Source organism: the organism of the source record quoted next (assembly GCF_019968985.1).
Source record: "MAG: Porospora cf. gigantea B chromosome Unknown PgB_NODE_56_length_51726_cov_119.965, whole genome shotgun sequence".
NCBI classification, from domain to species: Eukaryota; Apicomplexa; class Conoidasida; order Eugregarinorida; family Porosporidae; genus Porospora; species Porospora cf. gigantea B.
In genome coordinates this window covers 37,634-51,726 of record NW_027179121.1, presented here as the reverse complement: position 1 = coordinate 51,726, position 14,093 = coordinate 37,634, and the positions used below count along the sequence as shown (strand labels likewise).

The following is a 14,093-nucleotide window of genomic DNA, read 5'->3' as shown; positions in this document are numbered from 1 at the left end:
CAGACAACACATCCGAGGAAATGCCGCAGCTGAGCGTCAGCTACAAGCCGCAGGCTATTTCCCCCAAGTTCGAAGGGTCGGTACGTGACCTGTTCCTCACTAAGATCAGGGAGGGGTGGATGCACGCGCAATTCCAGTCCGACGTTGTTAAGCCGATGCAGGTGGAAAGCCTGCTGGACCTTAGTGTGCAGACTCTCTCTGGCGGCGAGCTGCAACGGGTCGCCCTTATCATTGCCCTTGGCAAGCCAGCAGACGTGTACTTGATTGATGAGCCGTCTGCCTACCTGGATTCCGAGCAACGTATTGTGGTCAGTCGAGTCATCAAGCGGTTCATTCTGAACGCGAAGAAGACTGCGTTCATCGTCGAGCACGACTTCATCATGGCCACCTACTTAGCGGACAGAGTAATCGTCTACGACGGTCAGCCGGGAGTCGACTGCGTTGCTAGGTCTCCTGAGTCACTGCTAACGGGCATGAACAAGTTTTTGAAGGGGTTGGATATAACCTTTCGCAGAGACCCGACTAACTTTAGGCCGAGAATTAATAAGCATCAGAGTATCAAGGACAAGGAACAGAAGTTGGAGGGGCAGTACTTCCAGATCGATCATTAGAGTTTAGAACCCTTTGCTTAGAGCCTTAATTGCGGATTGTGCTGCTAACCGCCCGTTAACAACACTCTCCAACATGCCGTTACCGGCGAGACGGTTTTCGCCGTGCAACCCACCCGTTACCTCGCCCGCTGCCAGCAAGTTCTGCAGCGGTTGGGACCCCGATTTCACGTGGCACTCGGCGTCGACAGCCAGACCGCCCATAGTGTAGTGAACGGCAGGCGTTACGTAGGCGCTAAGCAGCGGTCCGCTCCAGTCAGGGGCACGTCGTGCAGGTCGTCCGAGATGCGCGTCGTCCGTCAGGGTCATGCGGATTGTGCGCTGCAAACCATCACAGTCAACAGGGACCGCCCGACAAAGATCCTCAACCGAGTTCCACTCGGAAAACAAGCCGCGATTCTTGTAGAAATCCATGGCTCGCTCTCCTATGCGCTGCTTCATATGGGGGTCTATGAGAAGCAGGGCCGCTCGGTCGTAATCTTGAGACAAACCCCACTCTTTGAAAGTGGAGCCCTGGTCGGCGATGACACCGGATACATGCTTCCGGGTTCCCAACTCGTTCACGAACCGACGGCCGTTGATGCCTAGGAGGATCCCACCTTCCCCTCGAATCATCTCGGGGCATAGGAACTTTATTGTCGCTCCCGGGTCCTGGGGGTCCACGAAAGCAGTAGGATGAAGTTGCACCTGGTCCAGCTGCACCAGGTCGAGGTGGTGCTTCTCGGCGATTTTCAGGCTGTCACCGGTGGCAAAGGCTCCGTTGGTTGTAAACCTAGTTTCGCAGGCGCTAGGCACGCGTTTCAGCAGGCCCGCGCTCTGGTCCAGGTCCGCTCCGAACCCACCCGTGGCCAGAATAACTGCCTGCACCGCCCAGCGTCGAGTGGCCGCGCCCTGAGTCACAGAGATATGGGTCACTCGGTCCCCTTCTAACGCTATATCCACCAGCTTAGCTCCCGTATGGAGATGGAATCGCTGGGAAGCCTTCAGAAACCTCAGCAGTCGGGAAACCACTTCGACTCCCACAGGGCCCAGTTCGCGGTCAGTCGGCAGTCTGTGCGTACGAGGATGGCTGTGCCCGCCCAGCTGTGTCACCTCATTGAACTCTAGTCCAGTGAAGGTCTCCAAAAAACGCAGCGCTGAATCGGAGTATTCTGCCAGACTCGAGACCAACTCTTCCTGCGACAGTCCCCCCCCCGACTCCATTATGTCCTGTTGGAATGCAGTGACACTATCCGCAGAGTCCGTACTGCGGACTGCATTCAGACCGCTGGTTGCCTTCCGCGAGTTCCCCCCAGGGAAGGGCTCCTTCTCGAGAAGGTGCACACGATGACCTTGACTAACTAACTCCACGCAGGTCACTAGGCCTGCCAACCCCCCACCGACGACGACGATCTTCTCTGTCGGAGACCAGAGCCTCCACATAACCGCCAACACAAGCGTGAAAAACCCTAGATACCACCACTTGGTTAGCATATTGATTATCAAAAACACCACCATCACGAAAATCCCTATTCGAGCGTGGGGCGAGCCATGGAGTTCAAGATGCGGAACCGCATACGGCCCACGGAAATGTTCTCCGCGCAGGCCAGATACAGCAGCCGGTCTGCGTGCTGTACGTGGTTGGCCAGTGTATCGCGAGCGATGTTGGTCAGCCACTCAGAGCGCGTTGTGTCTGAATGTCCAGTACCAGTGTACTTTGATTGGAGATGCTCGAGCTGCGCATGGATGTTATACCTGTCGCTAGCGTTAGACTGCTGCATTGACAAAACTACAATTATGGGTTTACAACATGTATAGCTGCGGAGATAAGGGACTTGCGCCCCTCGACATTGCAGCGCATTGTAGGCTTCGTTGAGAGAGAGGCGGCTAACGCCTATCAACAACGAAGCCAAACTGCATCAAGTTCACTTTTTTTAATACATGTTCGGTTCATTTCCGAGGTTTGCGAGACAAAACGGCAGCTTCCTCAGTGGGCTCCGGCACGAACGCATCAACCTCCACTTCTATAGCTGCCCAGTGTTGGTTTAGCGCGCTTTTTGGCGTCCACTCCGGAAACCCAGCTTCAAATGCCTCGTGGCGCTTTGTTCTTCCACGATTCTTGGCCTCTTTGTACGTCATGTTGGGGTCAACGAGCTGCCCACACTCCTTTAAACACAAGAACAACAGAGATGCCATCGCTTTCTTAGACAGAGTGGAGACAAATCGGCAGCCATTGAGCTTGGCTTTGCTGCAGCCGGCCAGGTAGCCGCCCGCCAGGACTTCTTTAGTTCCACCTGCAGGTGAGGCGAGCCACACGACACTCACTCCGGAGGTGGGGGGGTTAAGCTTTCGTTTTCGGGTCTCTGCAGTGACCGATTCTCTGGCGTTCTCGAAGGCCAAGGTTGTGTGACGGATTACTGTGGGTGTCTGAAGTTGGGTGCGCTCTCGGCAACGATCGACGAACGTTCGTCGTAGTCGAGTAGCGTCGAATAGATCGCCACCGATGATCAGAGAGTGCAGTTCTAGCGATCCGCCCACAAGTGCCCCAACCCCTTTGGTTTGCAGTCCCAGGTGCAGCCAACGCATAACCTTGTCCGAGCAAGACACAGAGACAGGTCTACGACGAAGGGGTACGTCAGACCTCACAGACTTAGAGCGTAGTACCTCCACTGCGTGGAAGTCACCGCCCACCTCGCGTGAGTCCGACCCAGGTAGAAGCGGCTTAGCTCCGGTGAGGTTCACTCGCGCGGCCACGTGCTGTAGCCGGGCGCGCTTCGATGGGCCCAGTGACCTCTCCTCGCCGGAAACGGCGCAGATGTGAGCGTCGCCGCAGGGGAGGTAGGAGACGTAGAGATGCAGCTTGCCCCTGGGCCTGAACACCAGTTTGTTGTCCTCCAGGGCCACGAGTACTGTGGAGGTTTGAGGTTGGCGCTGCAGCGCCAGAATTTCGAGAAGAACTAGCCGGTTCAATGCTCTACGGGCCAAGACTTCTGCATGACAGTCTACCACGACCAGCTGTCCGCCATGGACCAGGAGCCCGTCCTCCCAATGAGGCACCACGTCTTCATGTCCTGCGGCTCGCACGCCTGTAGCAAGCGACAAAACCTTTACGCCAGAGTCGGATTCCAGGCAGAACCCCGCCAGCACCGTCCACTGGTCTCCCTGTGGTTTTCCAGCAGGGGTTAGGGCTGCCCATTGGCACAGTACGGCTTGGGTGACCGTATCAGCCTCCATCAAATTCTTAATTCATGGGCGTTCAAGGACTATGGAACCTTGTCGCGCCTGCTGCTCGCCGCGTGCAACCGCACTTCCTGCAAGGCCGGAAAATCGCGGTGGATGTATCTATCTGGGTCTACCGGCTTCTCCGTGCGCTGCGAACTGCGGAAGGAGTACAGATCCCCGGTGGACACCTGTACGGTTTTTTCACACGCATTGCTAGGCTGCTCTACTTCGACGTGAGGCCAGTGTTCGTATTTGATGGCCCTCCTCCCGACCTCAAGAAAAGAACGCTGGCCCGTCGTCGAGCGCTGCGGGAAGAGTCCTCGGCCAGGACCACCCTGGTGGCGCAGAAGCTTCTAAGGACCATGCTGAAACGTCGCGTGATTCAACAGCAACGTGGTGGTATGACAGAAGCACCGTCTCCCGACAGCTTGCGAGACCAGGCGCCACGGCCCTTGGCCAGAGCGACCCAACCCCAGCAAGTGGACGGCAACGAGGCGGAGGCGTTGTTCAACGCGGAGAGTAGGCGACAGAGGCGGGCGGAATACTACAATAGCATCCCTCAGGAGTTCCGGGGGTTCTCTTCGAAGGTTCGCGCTGTAGACGAGATTGCTGACGTGCCGCTGGAGGCGCCGGAAGGACGACAAGACCTTTTCGACGACTCCGACTCTGACTCTGACCAAGACGTTAAGAAGCGCGCATTGCGACCGGCATCCGAGTTCAAGGAGTACGTGGTGGAGGTCGACGGAGAGAGCCGCACGATACAGCTGCCGCTGGACACTGAGATTGACCCTGCTGTCTTCGATGGCCTTGACCCAAGACAGCAGTACAAAGTGCTGGTTCACCTGCGTGACCTGTGGATGGCTGACGCCCGACGTCAAGCCGTTAAGGCGAAGGACGCGATGTCCGTCTTCAGCAACGTCCAGATCGAGTCTTTCGTTCGTAATATTCGCGCTAACGAAGAGATCGACAAGGTCAAGACAGTTTTAGGTCGGGAACTTGAGCAGGAACTGCGAAAGCGGCACCAGGAACGCAGTGGCCAAATCGACGGACAGTTAGGAGGCATAGACTGGGTGGAGAATCCCGAGGCTCAACCCTCGGTGTCCGCGCAGGCCTTTCAAATATATCCCCCCAGAACGAAGGCACCTCCGCCGGCAGAGGACACGGATATGGACTGGGCTTACTTTCCGGACCCCCAGAAGCCTCGTCTGCCAACCGACAAGCGGCGACGCGTCCGTGACCTTGACTCTCTGGAGCCCCTAGAGAAGCTGTCGTTCTTCACGCATCTCAGCAACTACGATAAGATGTCTAAGACCCCACTGGAGCTCGTACGCATGGCCCGCTCTCCGGCGCCGGCTGAGCGGACCGAGCGTGATGCTGAGCTGCTGATGCGAGGAGACCTCCTCGACGAGCTGTTGGCGGGCGAACCTGAAGAAGTCAGCCCCGTTGCTGCCGTCCCAGCGGTGACGCGGCCATTCAACCCCAACAAGAAGATTTTGCTGAAGCGAAAGACCGCGGAAGACGACTGGGCCGGGGTGGCGTGGGACGATGCCGAATTGCCGGTTGGCAAGCAGCGCCATATTCGGCCCGCCCCCTTGAAGGAGGCTAGACCGCCGGCAACAGTTCCGAATACACAATTGCCCAATGCCATCTCTACTGAGTCACAGACTCCACTGCCCAATGTCATCTCTACTGAGTCACAGACTACATTGCCCAATGCCATCTCTACTGTAGCCGAGACTGCATTACCCAATGCCATCTCTACTGTGGCCGAGACTGCATTACCCAATGCCATCTCTACTGTAGCCGAGACTGCATTACCCAATGCCATACATACTGACGTGTTGCCCATGTCCAAACTAATGGAGATGGCCAGAACACAACCAATCGCTGCTGACACAGAAGAAGCTTGCGCCTCAGAGGACCTTCCCATCTTCCTCAGGGAGGCCCCACAAGCGGATAGTCTGGACCCAGATAGTCTACTTGAAGAGCGCGAATTGGCCGAGGAAGAGGAAATTCTACGCCAGTCGCTGAGCCAGCACTTAATGCAGTCCGAGACACCTACGCCTGAGATCTACGAGGAGGTTCGCGAGCTACTGCGAGTGATGGGAATGCCGTTCATAGACGCTCCTGGCGAGGCCGAGGCGCAGTGTGCGTATCTGACTGCGACTGGCCAATGCCACGCCATCATCAGCGACGATTCTGACGCACTCCTATTTGGAGGCAAGGAGGTGTTCAAAAACTTTTTTGAGAGCACTCGCAGCGTGGAAGCTCATTCACTCAGCGCTGTCCGGCGCACGCTGGGACTGGACTTGGACCAGTTACGTATGCTGGCCATGCTTTTGGGATGCGATTACACCACAGGCGTGCGAGGTGTTGGGATCGTCAACGCACTGGAAATCATTGACGCCTGGCCCACTTTCGAGGATCTGTTCGAGCTGCGGCAGTGGGCATCCGACCTGGCGAAGCCCACTGATCCCGGCATTCTCGACGGAGACAGCGAGGTACGGCGCCGTTTCAAGACAACCCACGTTGGGTATCGTTTCCAATGGTCTTTTCCTGAGGACTTCCCATCAACCGCTGTGCTGGACGCGTTTTCCAACGCGCCAATCAATACGGCCACGTCGCCATTCCTGTGGGCCGAGCCAGACTACTCAGCAGTCCTTAACTTGCTGAACTCCAGCCTAACTGCTAGCCCCCGATGGAGGCAGGACTGCGAGAAATCTCTCGCCTTAATTCGCGAGAGATTTGGCCGTCCAGTTCCTGGAGTGCAGATGCGAATACCGGAGCTCTGGGCGGCTCGGGTCACCCCAAGTGACCCCACTGTCGTAGCTGTGATCAGGTCCAAGAGGTTGGCAGAGACCATCGCTCGGCGGCGTAAACGACAGACGACGAGAGAGCCTTTGCTGGACCTGCTGACGACGGCTCATAAGAAGGACTACCTGTCAATGCCAGACAAAGATCTCGAGAAGGAACTTGAAGGACTCATTGTTTGAAAACGATTCACTCATCTACTTCGAAACGCGACTCAGCCACGCCGCTGGTTGGGAACGCACGCACGGGAACTGGTGGACCCGGTCTGGTGGTGGATCGTCCTTGATAGGTGGCCTGGCTCATGTGCTGCTGACTCAGGTGCTGCTGACTCGTGTGCTGCTGGTAGTGCGAGATACTACCAATGCTCTGTGGAGACACGGAGAGGCCTGGGATATTGGCGGCGTAGTGCGGACTAGTCTGATACTGCGGACTGCCAGTGAATACTTGGGGACTACCAGCGAAGCCGCCTGAGACAGTGGTCGAACCGTACTTGGAGTGCGAGTAGGCGCTGTACTGCTTGGCGTGGACGGGGGGAGATGTAGTTATTCCGGGATGTTGCGTTACGGGGGGAGATGTAGTTATTCCGGGATGTTGCGTTACGGGGGGACCCGTTGGAGCGTCATGGGAGTAGTGCAGGGTACCCTCGACGTGACCCTCGCGCCATTCTTCTCCTAGTGGGGTGACAATATCGCCAGCCATGCCAACAGGATACTGGCCGTTCACACGAACCAGCAAGTCCTCCAGCGCCTTGTCGTCGCGTATGGAAGGATTGATCTGCTTGACGAGTGCATTAAACTGCGCAGGTGGAACGTCCACTACCTTGTGCGTGTCCTTCTTACCAGACGCAATCAGGCTGCGATTCACGGGACGCGGTACGAATAGATCGACAGGAACAAGACGTGGGTTGTACTCACGGAGCTCGACGTCGATGAAGTCAGTTGCAGACTCAGAAACGATGGGGATGAGTTTTTGAGCCACCACCGTCGGCACCTCTCGGTCGACATACCGCGGTACGATCACCTTTTGTTCCACCAAGTACGGTTTAGGAACCTCGATGACCTCGCCTGGAACCTCCACGATTTTCTCCACGAACCGTGTCTCGACCTTGGGCACATGCTTGATAACCTGCTTCTGCACCTCAATGACTTCTCGCTTAGGCACGTGTCGTACAACCTCCTGCACCTGCGGAACTTCTACGTGCTTGTCAACAATCTGCACATGAGGGACGTTCACTATCTTCTCTACGTATTCGACCTCGTACTTGGGGATTCGCTTCTCGACTTCAATAATTTCCTTTCGAGGCACGTGGCGAATCACCTCTTCGATCACAGGCACCTCCACGTACCGGATCTGCTCCTCCTGGAAATCGCCAAGGTATTCCTCGCCTATTACGGAAGAGGACAATAGCCTCTGATTCCGCTGTTGGTAGGTCATCGAACGTACAAACGTAATTATTCTAATTTCTGAGTCATTTGTTGTGGGGGTGGGAGGCTCGGCTTGTTCAAAAGCTCGATCTGACGCTCCAATCATTGCGGAAGCATTGCCTATGCACTCCTCAAAACACGAAGCAGTGGGGAGTAATGGTGGTCAAAACCCTGAATTTCGCGTAATGTCTTTCGGCCACGCAGGCCAGGGTGGATTCTTCCAAAACCAAAAGCCAGGTGCATTCGGTCAATCAGGGTTCGGATTCGGACAATCCTCGAGTGGATTCGGGGGAATTGGGCAATCAAACGCCGGTTTCGGCGGATTCGGTGGCGGGTTCGGCCAGAACTCAACGAGTCTTTTCGGACAGACCTCTGCTTTCGGCCAGTCTCAAGGAGGCTTTGGCCAGAATAGCTTCGGCCAATCTCAAGGAGGATTCGGCCAATCTCAAGGAGGATTCGGCCAATCTCAAGGAGGATTCGGCCAATCCGGGTTCGGTCAAGCTCAAGGTGGATTTGGCCAATCCGGGTTCGGTCAAGCTCAAGGTGGATTTGGGCAGTCTCAAGGGGGATTCGGCCAACAATCATTTGGAGGCTTCGGTGGCCAGTCACAAGCTGGTGGTTTCACGGGTGGGGGCTTCGGCAGCCAAGCCGCTTCAGGGTGGGGACAGAGTGGCTCCAACTGGGGGCAGCAATCTGAAGGTTTCGGCGGCTCTGGCTGGGGGACTACAACAACGACAGGCGGTTGGGGGGCCAAGAAAGACAGGTGCACAGGGACGCTGGACGTTGTATTACCTGCACAAGGACACCGCGTTGCCTCGAGCCAGTGCTACTGTATTACTGAGGTGAAGAACAACGGAAAGGCCCTAGAGGAGTTACGAGTGGAGGACTACCAGCAGGGGCGTGCCCCCAGAGATACTGGTCGTGGCTCGGTAGGACCGTCTGCTGGCTTCAACCAGTCCTCTACCGGAGGATTCGGTGGCTTTGGCGGTGGGTTTGGTCAGCAGCAGACTTCGCAGTCGGGGTTCGGCATGTTCGGGAACCAGCAGCCTTCGAGCGGGTTCGGCCAGTCACAGCCTCCCTCTGGCCTATTTGGCTCGGGTTTCGCCCAAACGAGCGCTCCCCAGAGCTCGTTCTTCGGAGGCTTCGGCCAGTCCTCTTCCTCCCAACCTGCAGCCTTTGGTGGGCTGGGAGGCTGGGGCCAGAGCAGCTCGCCAGGGCTGTTCGGACAGCAGCAGAGCTCGTCCTCAGGCTTTCTCTTCGGCCAGCAGCCCAGCCCCCAACAAGCGGGTGGCCTGTTCGGTAACCAGGCCACGTCGTCGTCAAGCCTCTTCGGCCAGCCGTCATCCTCCAGCGGCTTCGGCGGGTTCACCGCCGGCCTCGGCGGACAGCAAGCGTCGTCGTCTACGTCCTTTGGGGGCGGCCTCTTCGGACAGACGTCAAGTAGCTCGTTCGGAGGTAGTCTGTTTGGTCAGAAGCCTTCGTCAAGCAGCCTTTTTGGTGGGTTCACTCAGTCCACTAACGGTGGACTCTTCGGGCAGTCTAGCAAGTGTATGTTTGGCGGCTTCGGTCAGTCAAGTTCGTCGACGTCGAGTCTCTTCGGAACGCAGACGTCAAGCGGTCTCGGGCTGTTCGGAAACCAGCAGAGTTCGACTTCCTCGTTATTCGGCATGCCCAGCTCATCATCGAGCCTTTTCTCGTCTTTTGGCCAGGGAGGCCAGGGTGGCCTCTTCGGGTCCGGCCAGTCGTCATCAACCAATCAATTTGGACAGGGTATCCAGCCCCAGTCCAACGGTGCAGTGGATCCCCACGGCATCGCTCGCCTGGTCGGTTTTTTGTCCCAGTCCTCCAACCATTGGGTCCCCAACATGAACGCAGACGCCATCCCCAAGGAGTACAAAGACCTTCGCCGACATGCTAACAGTCAGCTCGACCGGGCGTCTGAACGCCTGAACTGTAGTCCCCCACGGAGGATGATTGATGGGCGTCGGACTACTAATGAGCTAGGGTGGTCTACAGACGAGATTCATGCCAAAGTGTGCAGCGCTCGAGCGCGAGATCCCTATACCAATACTACCGGCAGCCGCGCCCGGTCCAGTCTATCGTTTCACAGGCCATCTGAGCCTCTCGATGACACCCAAAGTCCACGGTCAACGCCTACGGCGCATTCAGCAAAATTACGTAAGGATTTCCTCATGAAGTATGTCACCGCGAACAAGGGTGCATCCCCGCCCGCCGCCAGCGTGGCAGCGGGTCCCGTGATCGTCTGCGCAGATACGCACGAAGCAGCGTCCTCTCGACCGCCGAGGGGTGATCTAACCTCAATGGAGGTTGAACCCTCTTGGCAGGTTTTACGCGAAATGTCCGACCGCCAGTTGGCGGCGGTAAAGGATTTCACCATCCGGCGTCCGGCTGTGGGCGAGATCCGCTGGACTGAGCCTGTGGATTTGCGTGCGATGGACCTTGACTGTGCTATCGAGTGGGGCACGGACTTCGTACATATATATGGCGAGAAGTGGCAGAGGTCGGGACGCTCGATGCCTGCTCCGGGCCAAGGCCTGCGTGCTGCGGGCCTCGTGACGTTCTTCGATGTGAGGCCTGCCACCAAGGCTGAGCTGACTGATGACCTCGAAGCGGCATTTAGAAGAGAGTGGCTTCTGCGCTTCAAGCGAGATCACTCGATTCCGCAAGAGCGATCCGTGCGACTGACGACGGAATGGCGTCTAGAGTTTGAATTGGAATGGAGTTTTTCCTGTGAGATATCATGATTGCGTCGAAAACTGAGCCGAAAACTGGGAATTGCGCTTTAAAGATGACGTCTGACGCAAGCGAACCGGTACGCATCTATGCCGACGGCGTGTACGACCTCTTGCACGCTGGCCACATGCGACAGCTGGAACAGTGCAAGCGCATGTTCCCACATGTATATTTGATTGTGGGAGTTGCCTCGGATGAGGAGACTCACCGTTACAAGGGACAAACGGTCCAAACTGAGGACGAGCGTGCAGAAACCCTGCGGCATATCCGTTGGGTGGATGAGGTACTGTGCCCTTGCCCTTGGACACTCACCCCCAAGTTCCTTGAGGAGCATCGCATAGACTTTGTGGCCCACGACGATATCCCTTACACCCAAGGAGCGCAAGGCGACTCGGTGGGAGACGACGAGGAGGCGGCGAAGGCGGCGGCAGAAGCGAACGACGTCTATAGCTGGGTGAAGAAGATTGGAAAGTTCAAAGCCACGCAGCGAACCGAGGGCATATCTACGACCGACATCATCGTACGGATATTGCAGAACTATGAGGACTACGTTTACCGATCCCTATCCCGAGGAGTGCCTCCTAAGGAGCTAAACATTGGCACAATGAAAGCGCAGCAGATCAAGGCCAAGAAGGATGTTGTGAAGCTCCGCGACAGCGCCAAGGACCGCGTAGTGAAGATGACACTTACGGATCGTCCCCTCGGCGCAAGATTCGATGATCAGATAGACGAGTTTCGGGATAAATTCCACGAAACCTTCGTTCACTGGAAGGAGCTCTCCAAGAGTATGCTGACGGGATTCGTAGCGAACTTTGACTCTAAGCTGGAGGTCGAGTGAAAACACCATATATGTCTCGTTGCGCTGCCGTCCAGCCCACTTCACACCTAGAAGTACCCAGAAAAGAGGCGTTGACCCGCGCTGTACTACCTGCTCACTACAAAATACCAGTGGCCCTAGTCAGCGCTGCCGTCAACCTTGAACAGCCGCAAGTCTTTCCACGGCACGCGGGAAGCTTCCGAGTGAACCGTACCGCAATGGAAATGGTGGTTGACCCGCTTTACGGTAATATGTTCGGAGTCCGTCCTGTTGAAACCATCCAAAACAACCGTTGGGTTCCTGCGGAGTTTCATCACGCTGTGGACCAGGATTTCCAAGTCTCGCTGTCGCATCCGGCCCTGGTGGATCCCGTGGAAGGCGCCGAGTTTGCCTTTATGGCGTCCAGTCGGTTTCCTAGTTTTGCCGAGGGATTCCCAGGCGTCGAACACGTAATCGCCATTCTGTCCGGACCAGAAACGCCACAACGCGACCTGCTCAAGCTGAACGAGGAGCAATTGCTTCTGATCGACCCGGTAACCCGAGACGGGTATGTGTACCGCAAAGAAAGGCGATTCTGGAGCAAATCAAAGGTGCGGTTCCTACAGAATCCCTGGTCGTTGGAGACCTTCCAAGCGTCTGACGACTTGACCGAGGCGTGCGGTCCCGACTCCACCACGTGGACTTTGGTAGAAAAGTTTTTTACAGGGCCTAAGCTCTGCGATATCCGCAGACCTCACCTGATTTCCTGGCCCGAGACCAAGGGGCTGCGAGGTCGCTATGTTGACGCATGCTCTGTGCCGTCACACGTCCGCAAACACGTCCAAAAGGACGTCGCGCATACTCACTTCGAGCTGGATCCGAAACCCTTCCTAGTGGTGTCCAGTGATGATCGCCTCCACGTAGCACAAATCCTGCTCGACGCCAGCGGAACGGGCGCATTCGACGTCACTACAAACGAACTCGACCGCGCTCGTTCTTTCCATCACCGAGCCAGGCTACCCAAAAGACTGCCTGTGGCCTCACGAGGCACGCCGCCTCCAGCGGTACGCTGCGCATCCGTTTCGGAGTCCTTCACGTCTGAGTCTGAGTCCTTTACGCTGGAGTCCTGCAGCTACAGAAGTACGCTGGAGTCCCACAGCCCGAACAGAGACTCTGTAACTAAGTCAACCGACGACTTTTCTGATTCCTACTCCTCTGAATACTATCCGTCCACATGCTTCTCCTCAAGTGTCGGCGACCAGCCCTATGGGGCTTGCACTTAAGACTTCGTTAACCTCGTTTCTCTTCAATACTCCAAAAGCTCACGAGTTGCGACATCACGAACACTCACTCACAGCCCATCGTACTGCTCGTCGAAGTGGTAAATACGAACGTAGCCTTCCTCTCCACCGCTGGCATATCCCCGACCGTCGGGCATGAAGCATAGGGTGTTGATCGGTCCAAAGTGACCCCCCATCTGCCCCAGGCATTTGGCATGGTTGAGGTGCCACAGCATGCCTTCAAACTTGCCTTCCTCTGCGGAAGTAGTGACCTGGTCTCGTTCTTGTCCTCCGCCCAAGAGCAGGTGGGGCTTGATGAGCATGTCCGATACCAGCTCCTCGCCTTCCAGATTGTCGAAAACGGGACACATGATCTTCTCAATGTCCATTTCGTGCAAAAGCGGAGAAACGGACGCTCCATTCAGTGGTCTGTCGGCGGAATACGTTCGCACCTTCTCCAGATTAGGCAGGCTCCAGAGATGTGCCTTCTGATCTGGAGAGCAACTGACCATGAGCGTCCTGTTGCGGTTGAACGCGAGGCCCCGAATTTCCTTGTCGTGGGCTGAGACCTCCTTGACCATGGCAAGCGTCTTGGCATCCCAGAGACGCAGGAACCCGTCCTCATGGGCCGATATGATGTACTCATCGAAGGGGCCCCAAGCACACCGCGTAACCCGACTGGCGAATCCCGGCAGTTCCAAGGTCTTGATGTACTGCGCGGTGTCGGCATCCCAATCGTAGACCTTAATGTTGTGAGGGGCGTCCATGAAGGCGTGTACTGCCATCATAAACCGGTTCTGCCCAGGGTGTCGACACCACTCTCCCGACATACCTGCTCCGGTCTCTTCCACCTTGGAAAGCATCTCACCCGTCTCCACGTCGAAGACGTAGGCAGAGTAGTCCGCGGAGATGGCAAGCAGCCTCGCGGAGTCGTACGTCACGTCCAGCTGCGTCACCGACGGACTCACTAATGCTCCGCGAGCGCGGATGTGGTAGGTGCCCAGCCTCGCGCCGCTGTTAGACTTGAAGGCCTGAATCATGCCATCCTGTCCACTGGTGAACAGCAGGTCGCCGTCTTGGTTGAAGGTGACGCAGGTCACACCACGTTTGTGCCCTGGGATGTAGATTGGCCGCATGCCCTGCAAAATGCGTATTAATGTGACTTTGGGCAGAGGAACCAGAGGCCGCACGTTTGATTTGAATTGCTTGATTTAAGAGA

General features: G+C 56.6%; 10 protein-coding genes across 13 annotated transcripts; 5 read left to right on the top strand and 5 right to left on the bottom strand.

Moving 5' to 3' along the window:
* Nucleotides 1–20: 20 nt before the first annotated feature.
* Nucleotides 21–611, top strand: KVP17_001761 (uncharacterized protein; the record flags this gene model as incomplete). The annotated part of the gene is made up of 1 exon (XM_068517456.1): nucleotides 21–611. The coding sequence occupies one exon, from the start codon at nucleotides 21–23 to the stop codon at nucleotides 609–611; it is 591 nt and encodes a 196-aa protein (XP_068373048.1).
* A 3-nt stretch (nucleotides 612–614) lies between these two features.
* KVP17_001774 (uncharacterized protein) lies at nucleotides 615–2,105 on the bottom strand (the record flags this gene model as incomplete). The annotated part of the gene is made up of 1 exon (XM_068517475.1): nucleotides 615–2,105. The coding sequence occupies one exon, from the start codon at nucleotides 2,103–2,105 to the stop codon at nucleotides 615–617; it is 1,491 nt and encodes a 496-aa protein (XP_068373067.1).
* Nucleotides 2,106–2,116: 11 nt separating this feature from the next.
* KVP17_001771 (uncharacterized protein) lies at nucleotides 2,117–2,368 on the bottom strand (the record flags this gene model as incomplete). The annotated part of the gene is made up of 1 exon (XM_068517472.1): nucleotides 2,117–2,368. One exon carries the CDS (start codon nucleotides 2,366–2,368, stop codon nucleotides 2,117–2,119), a length of 252 nt encoding a protein of 83 aa, XP_068373064.1.
* A 169-nt stretch (nucleotides 2,369–2,537) lies between these two features.
* Nucleotides 2,538–3,821, bottom strand: KVP17_001773 (uncharacterized protein; the record flags this gene model as incomplete). The annotated part of the gene is made up of 1 exon (XM_068517474.1): nucleotides 2,538–3,821. The coding sequence occupies one exon, from the start codon at nucleotides 3,819–3,821 to the stop codon at nucleotides 2,538–2,540; it is 1,284 nt and encodes a 427-aa protein (XP_068373066.1).
* Nucleotides 3,822–3,835: 14 nt separating this feature from the next.
* On the top strand, nucleotides 3,836–6,802 carry KVP17_001778 (uncharacterized protein; the record flags this gene model as incomplete). 2 transcript variants are annotated; one of them, XM_068517480.1, is made up of 2 exons in its annotated part: nucleotides 3,924–3,953; nucleotides 3,983–6,802. In XM_068517480.1, the coding sequence occupies 2 exons, from the start codon at nucleotides 3,924–3,926 to the stop codon at nucleotides 6,800–6,802; spliced, it is 2,850 nt and encodes a 949-aa protein (XP_068373072.1). The 2 variants fall into 2 exon arrangements, with proteins under 2 accessions (XP_068373073.1, XP_068373072.1); XM_068517481.1 differs by having other exon boundaries at nucleotides 3,836–6,802.
* A 7-nt stretch (nucleotides 6,803–6,809) lies between these two features.
* On the bottom strand, nucleotides 6,810–8,054 carry KVP17_001769 (uncharacterized protein; the record flags this gene model as incomplete). The annotated part of the gene is made up of 1 exon (XM_068517469.1): nucleotides 6,810–8,054. One exon carries the CDS (start codon nucleotides 8,052–8,054, stop codon nucleotides 6,810–6,812), a length of 1,245 nt encoding a protein of 414 aa, XP_068373061.1.
* Nucleotides 8,055–9,909: 1,855 nt separating this feature from the next.
* On the top strand, nucleotides 9,910–10,809 carry KVP17_001763 (uncharacterized protein; the record flags this gene model as incomplete). 2 transcript variants are annotated; one of them, XM_068517461.1, is made up of 1 exon in its annotated part: nucleotides 9,910–10,809. In XM_068517461.1, one exon carries the CDS (start codon nucleotides 9,910–9,912, stop codon nucleotides 10,807–10,809), a length of 900 nt encoding a protein of 299 aa, XP_068373053.1. The 2 variants fall into 2 exon arrangements, with proteins under 2 accessions (XP_068373053.1, XP_068373052.1); XM_068517460.1 differs by having other exon boundaries at nucleotides 10,237–10,809.
* Nucleotides 10,810–10,853: 44 nt separating this feature from the next.
* On the top strand, nucleotides 10,854–11,636 carry KVP17_001754 (uncharacterized protein; the record flags this gene model as incomplete). Its single annotated transcript, XM_068517446.1, has 1 exon — nucleotides 10,854–11,636. One exon carries the CDS (start codon nucleotides 10,854–10,856, stop codon nucleotides 11,634–11,636), a length of 783 nt encoding a protein of 260 aa, XP_068373038.1.
* Nucleotides 11,637–11,647: 11 nt separating this feature from the next.
* Nucleotides 11,648–12,877, top strand: KVP17_001781 (uncharacterized protein; the record flags this gene model as incomplete). Of its 2 annotated transcripts, none has more annotated exons than XM_068517487.1 (1): nucleotides 11,648–12,877. In XM_068517487.1, one exon carries the CDS (start codon nucleotides 11,648–11,650, stop codon nucleotides 12,875–12,877), a length of 1,230 nt encoding a protein of 409 aa, XP_068373079.1. The 2 variants fall into 2 exon arrangements, with proteins under 2 accessions (XP_068373079.1, XP_068373078.1); XM_068517486.1 differs by having other exon boundaries at nucleotides 11,834–12,877.
* Nucleotides 12,878–12,945: 68 nt separating this feature from the next.
* On the bottom strand, nucleotides 12,946–14,010 carry KVP17_001759 (uncharacterized protein; the record flags this gene model as incomplete). Its single annotated transcript, XM_068517454.1, has 1 exon — nucleotides 12,946–14,010. The coding sequence occupies one exon, from the start codon at nucleotides 14,008–14,010 to the stop codon at nucleotides 12,946–12,948; it is 1,065 nt and encodes a 354-aa protein (XP_068373046.1).
* Nucleotides 14,011–14,093: the final 83 nt, after the last annotated feature.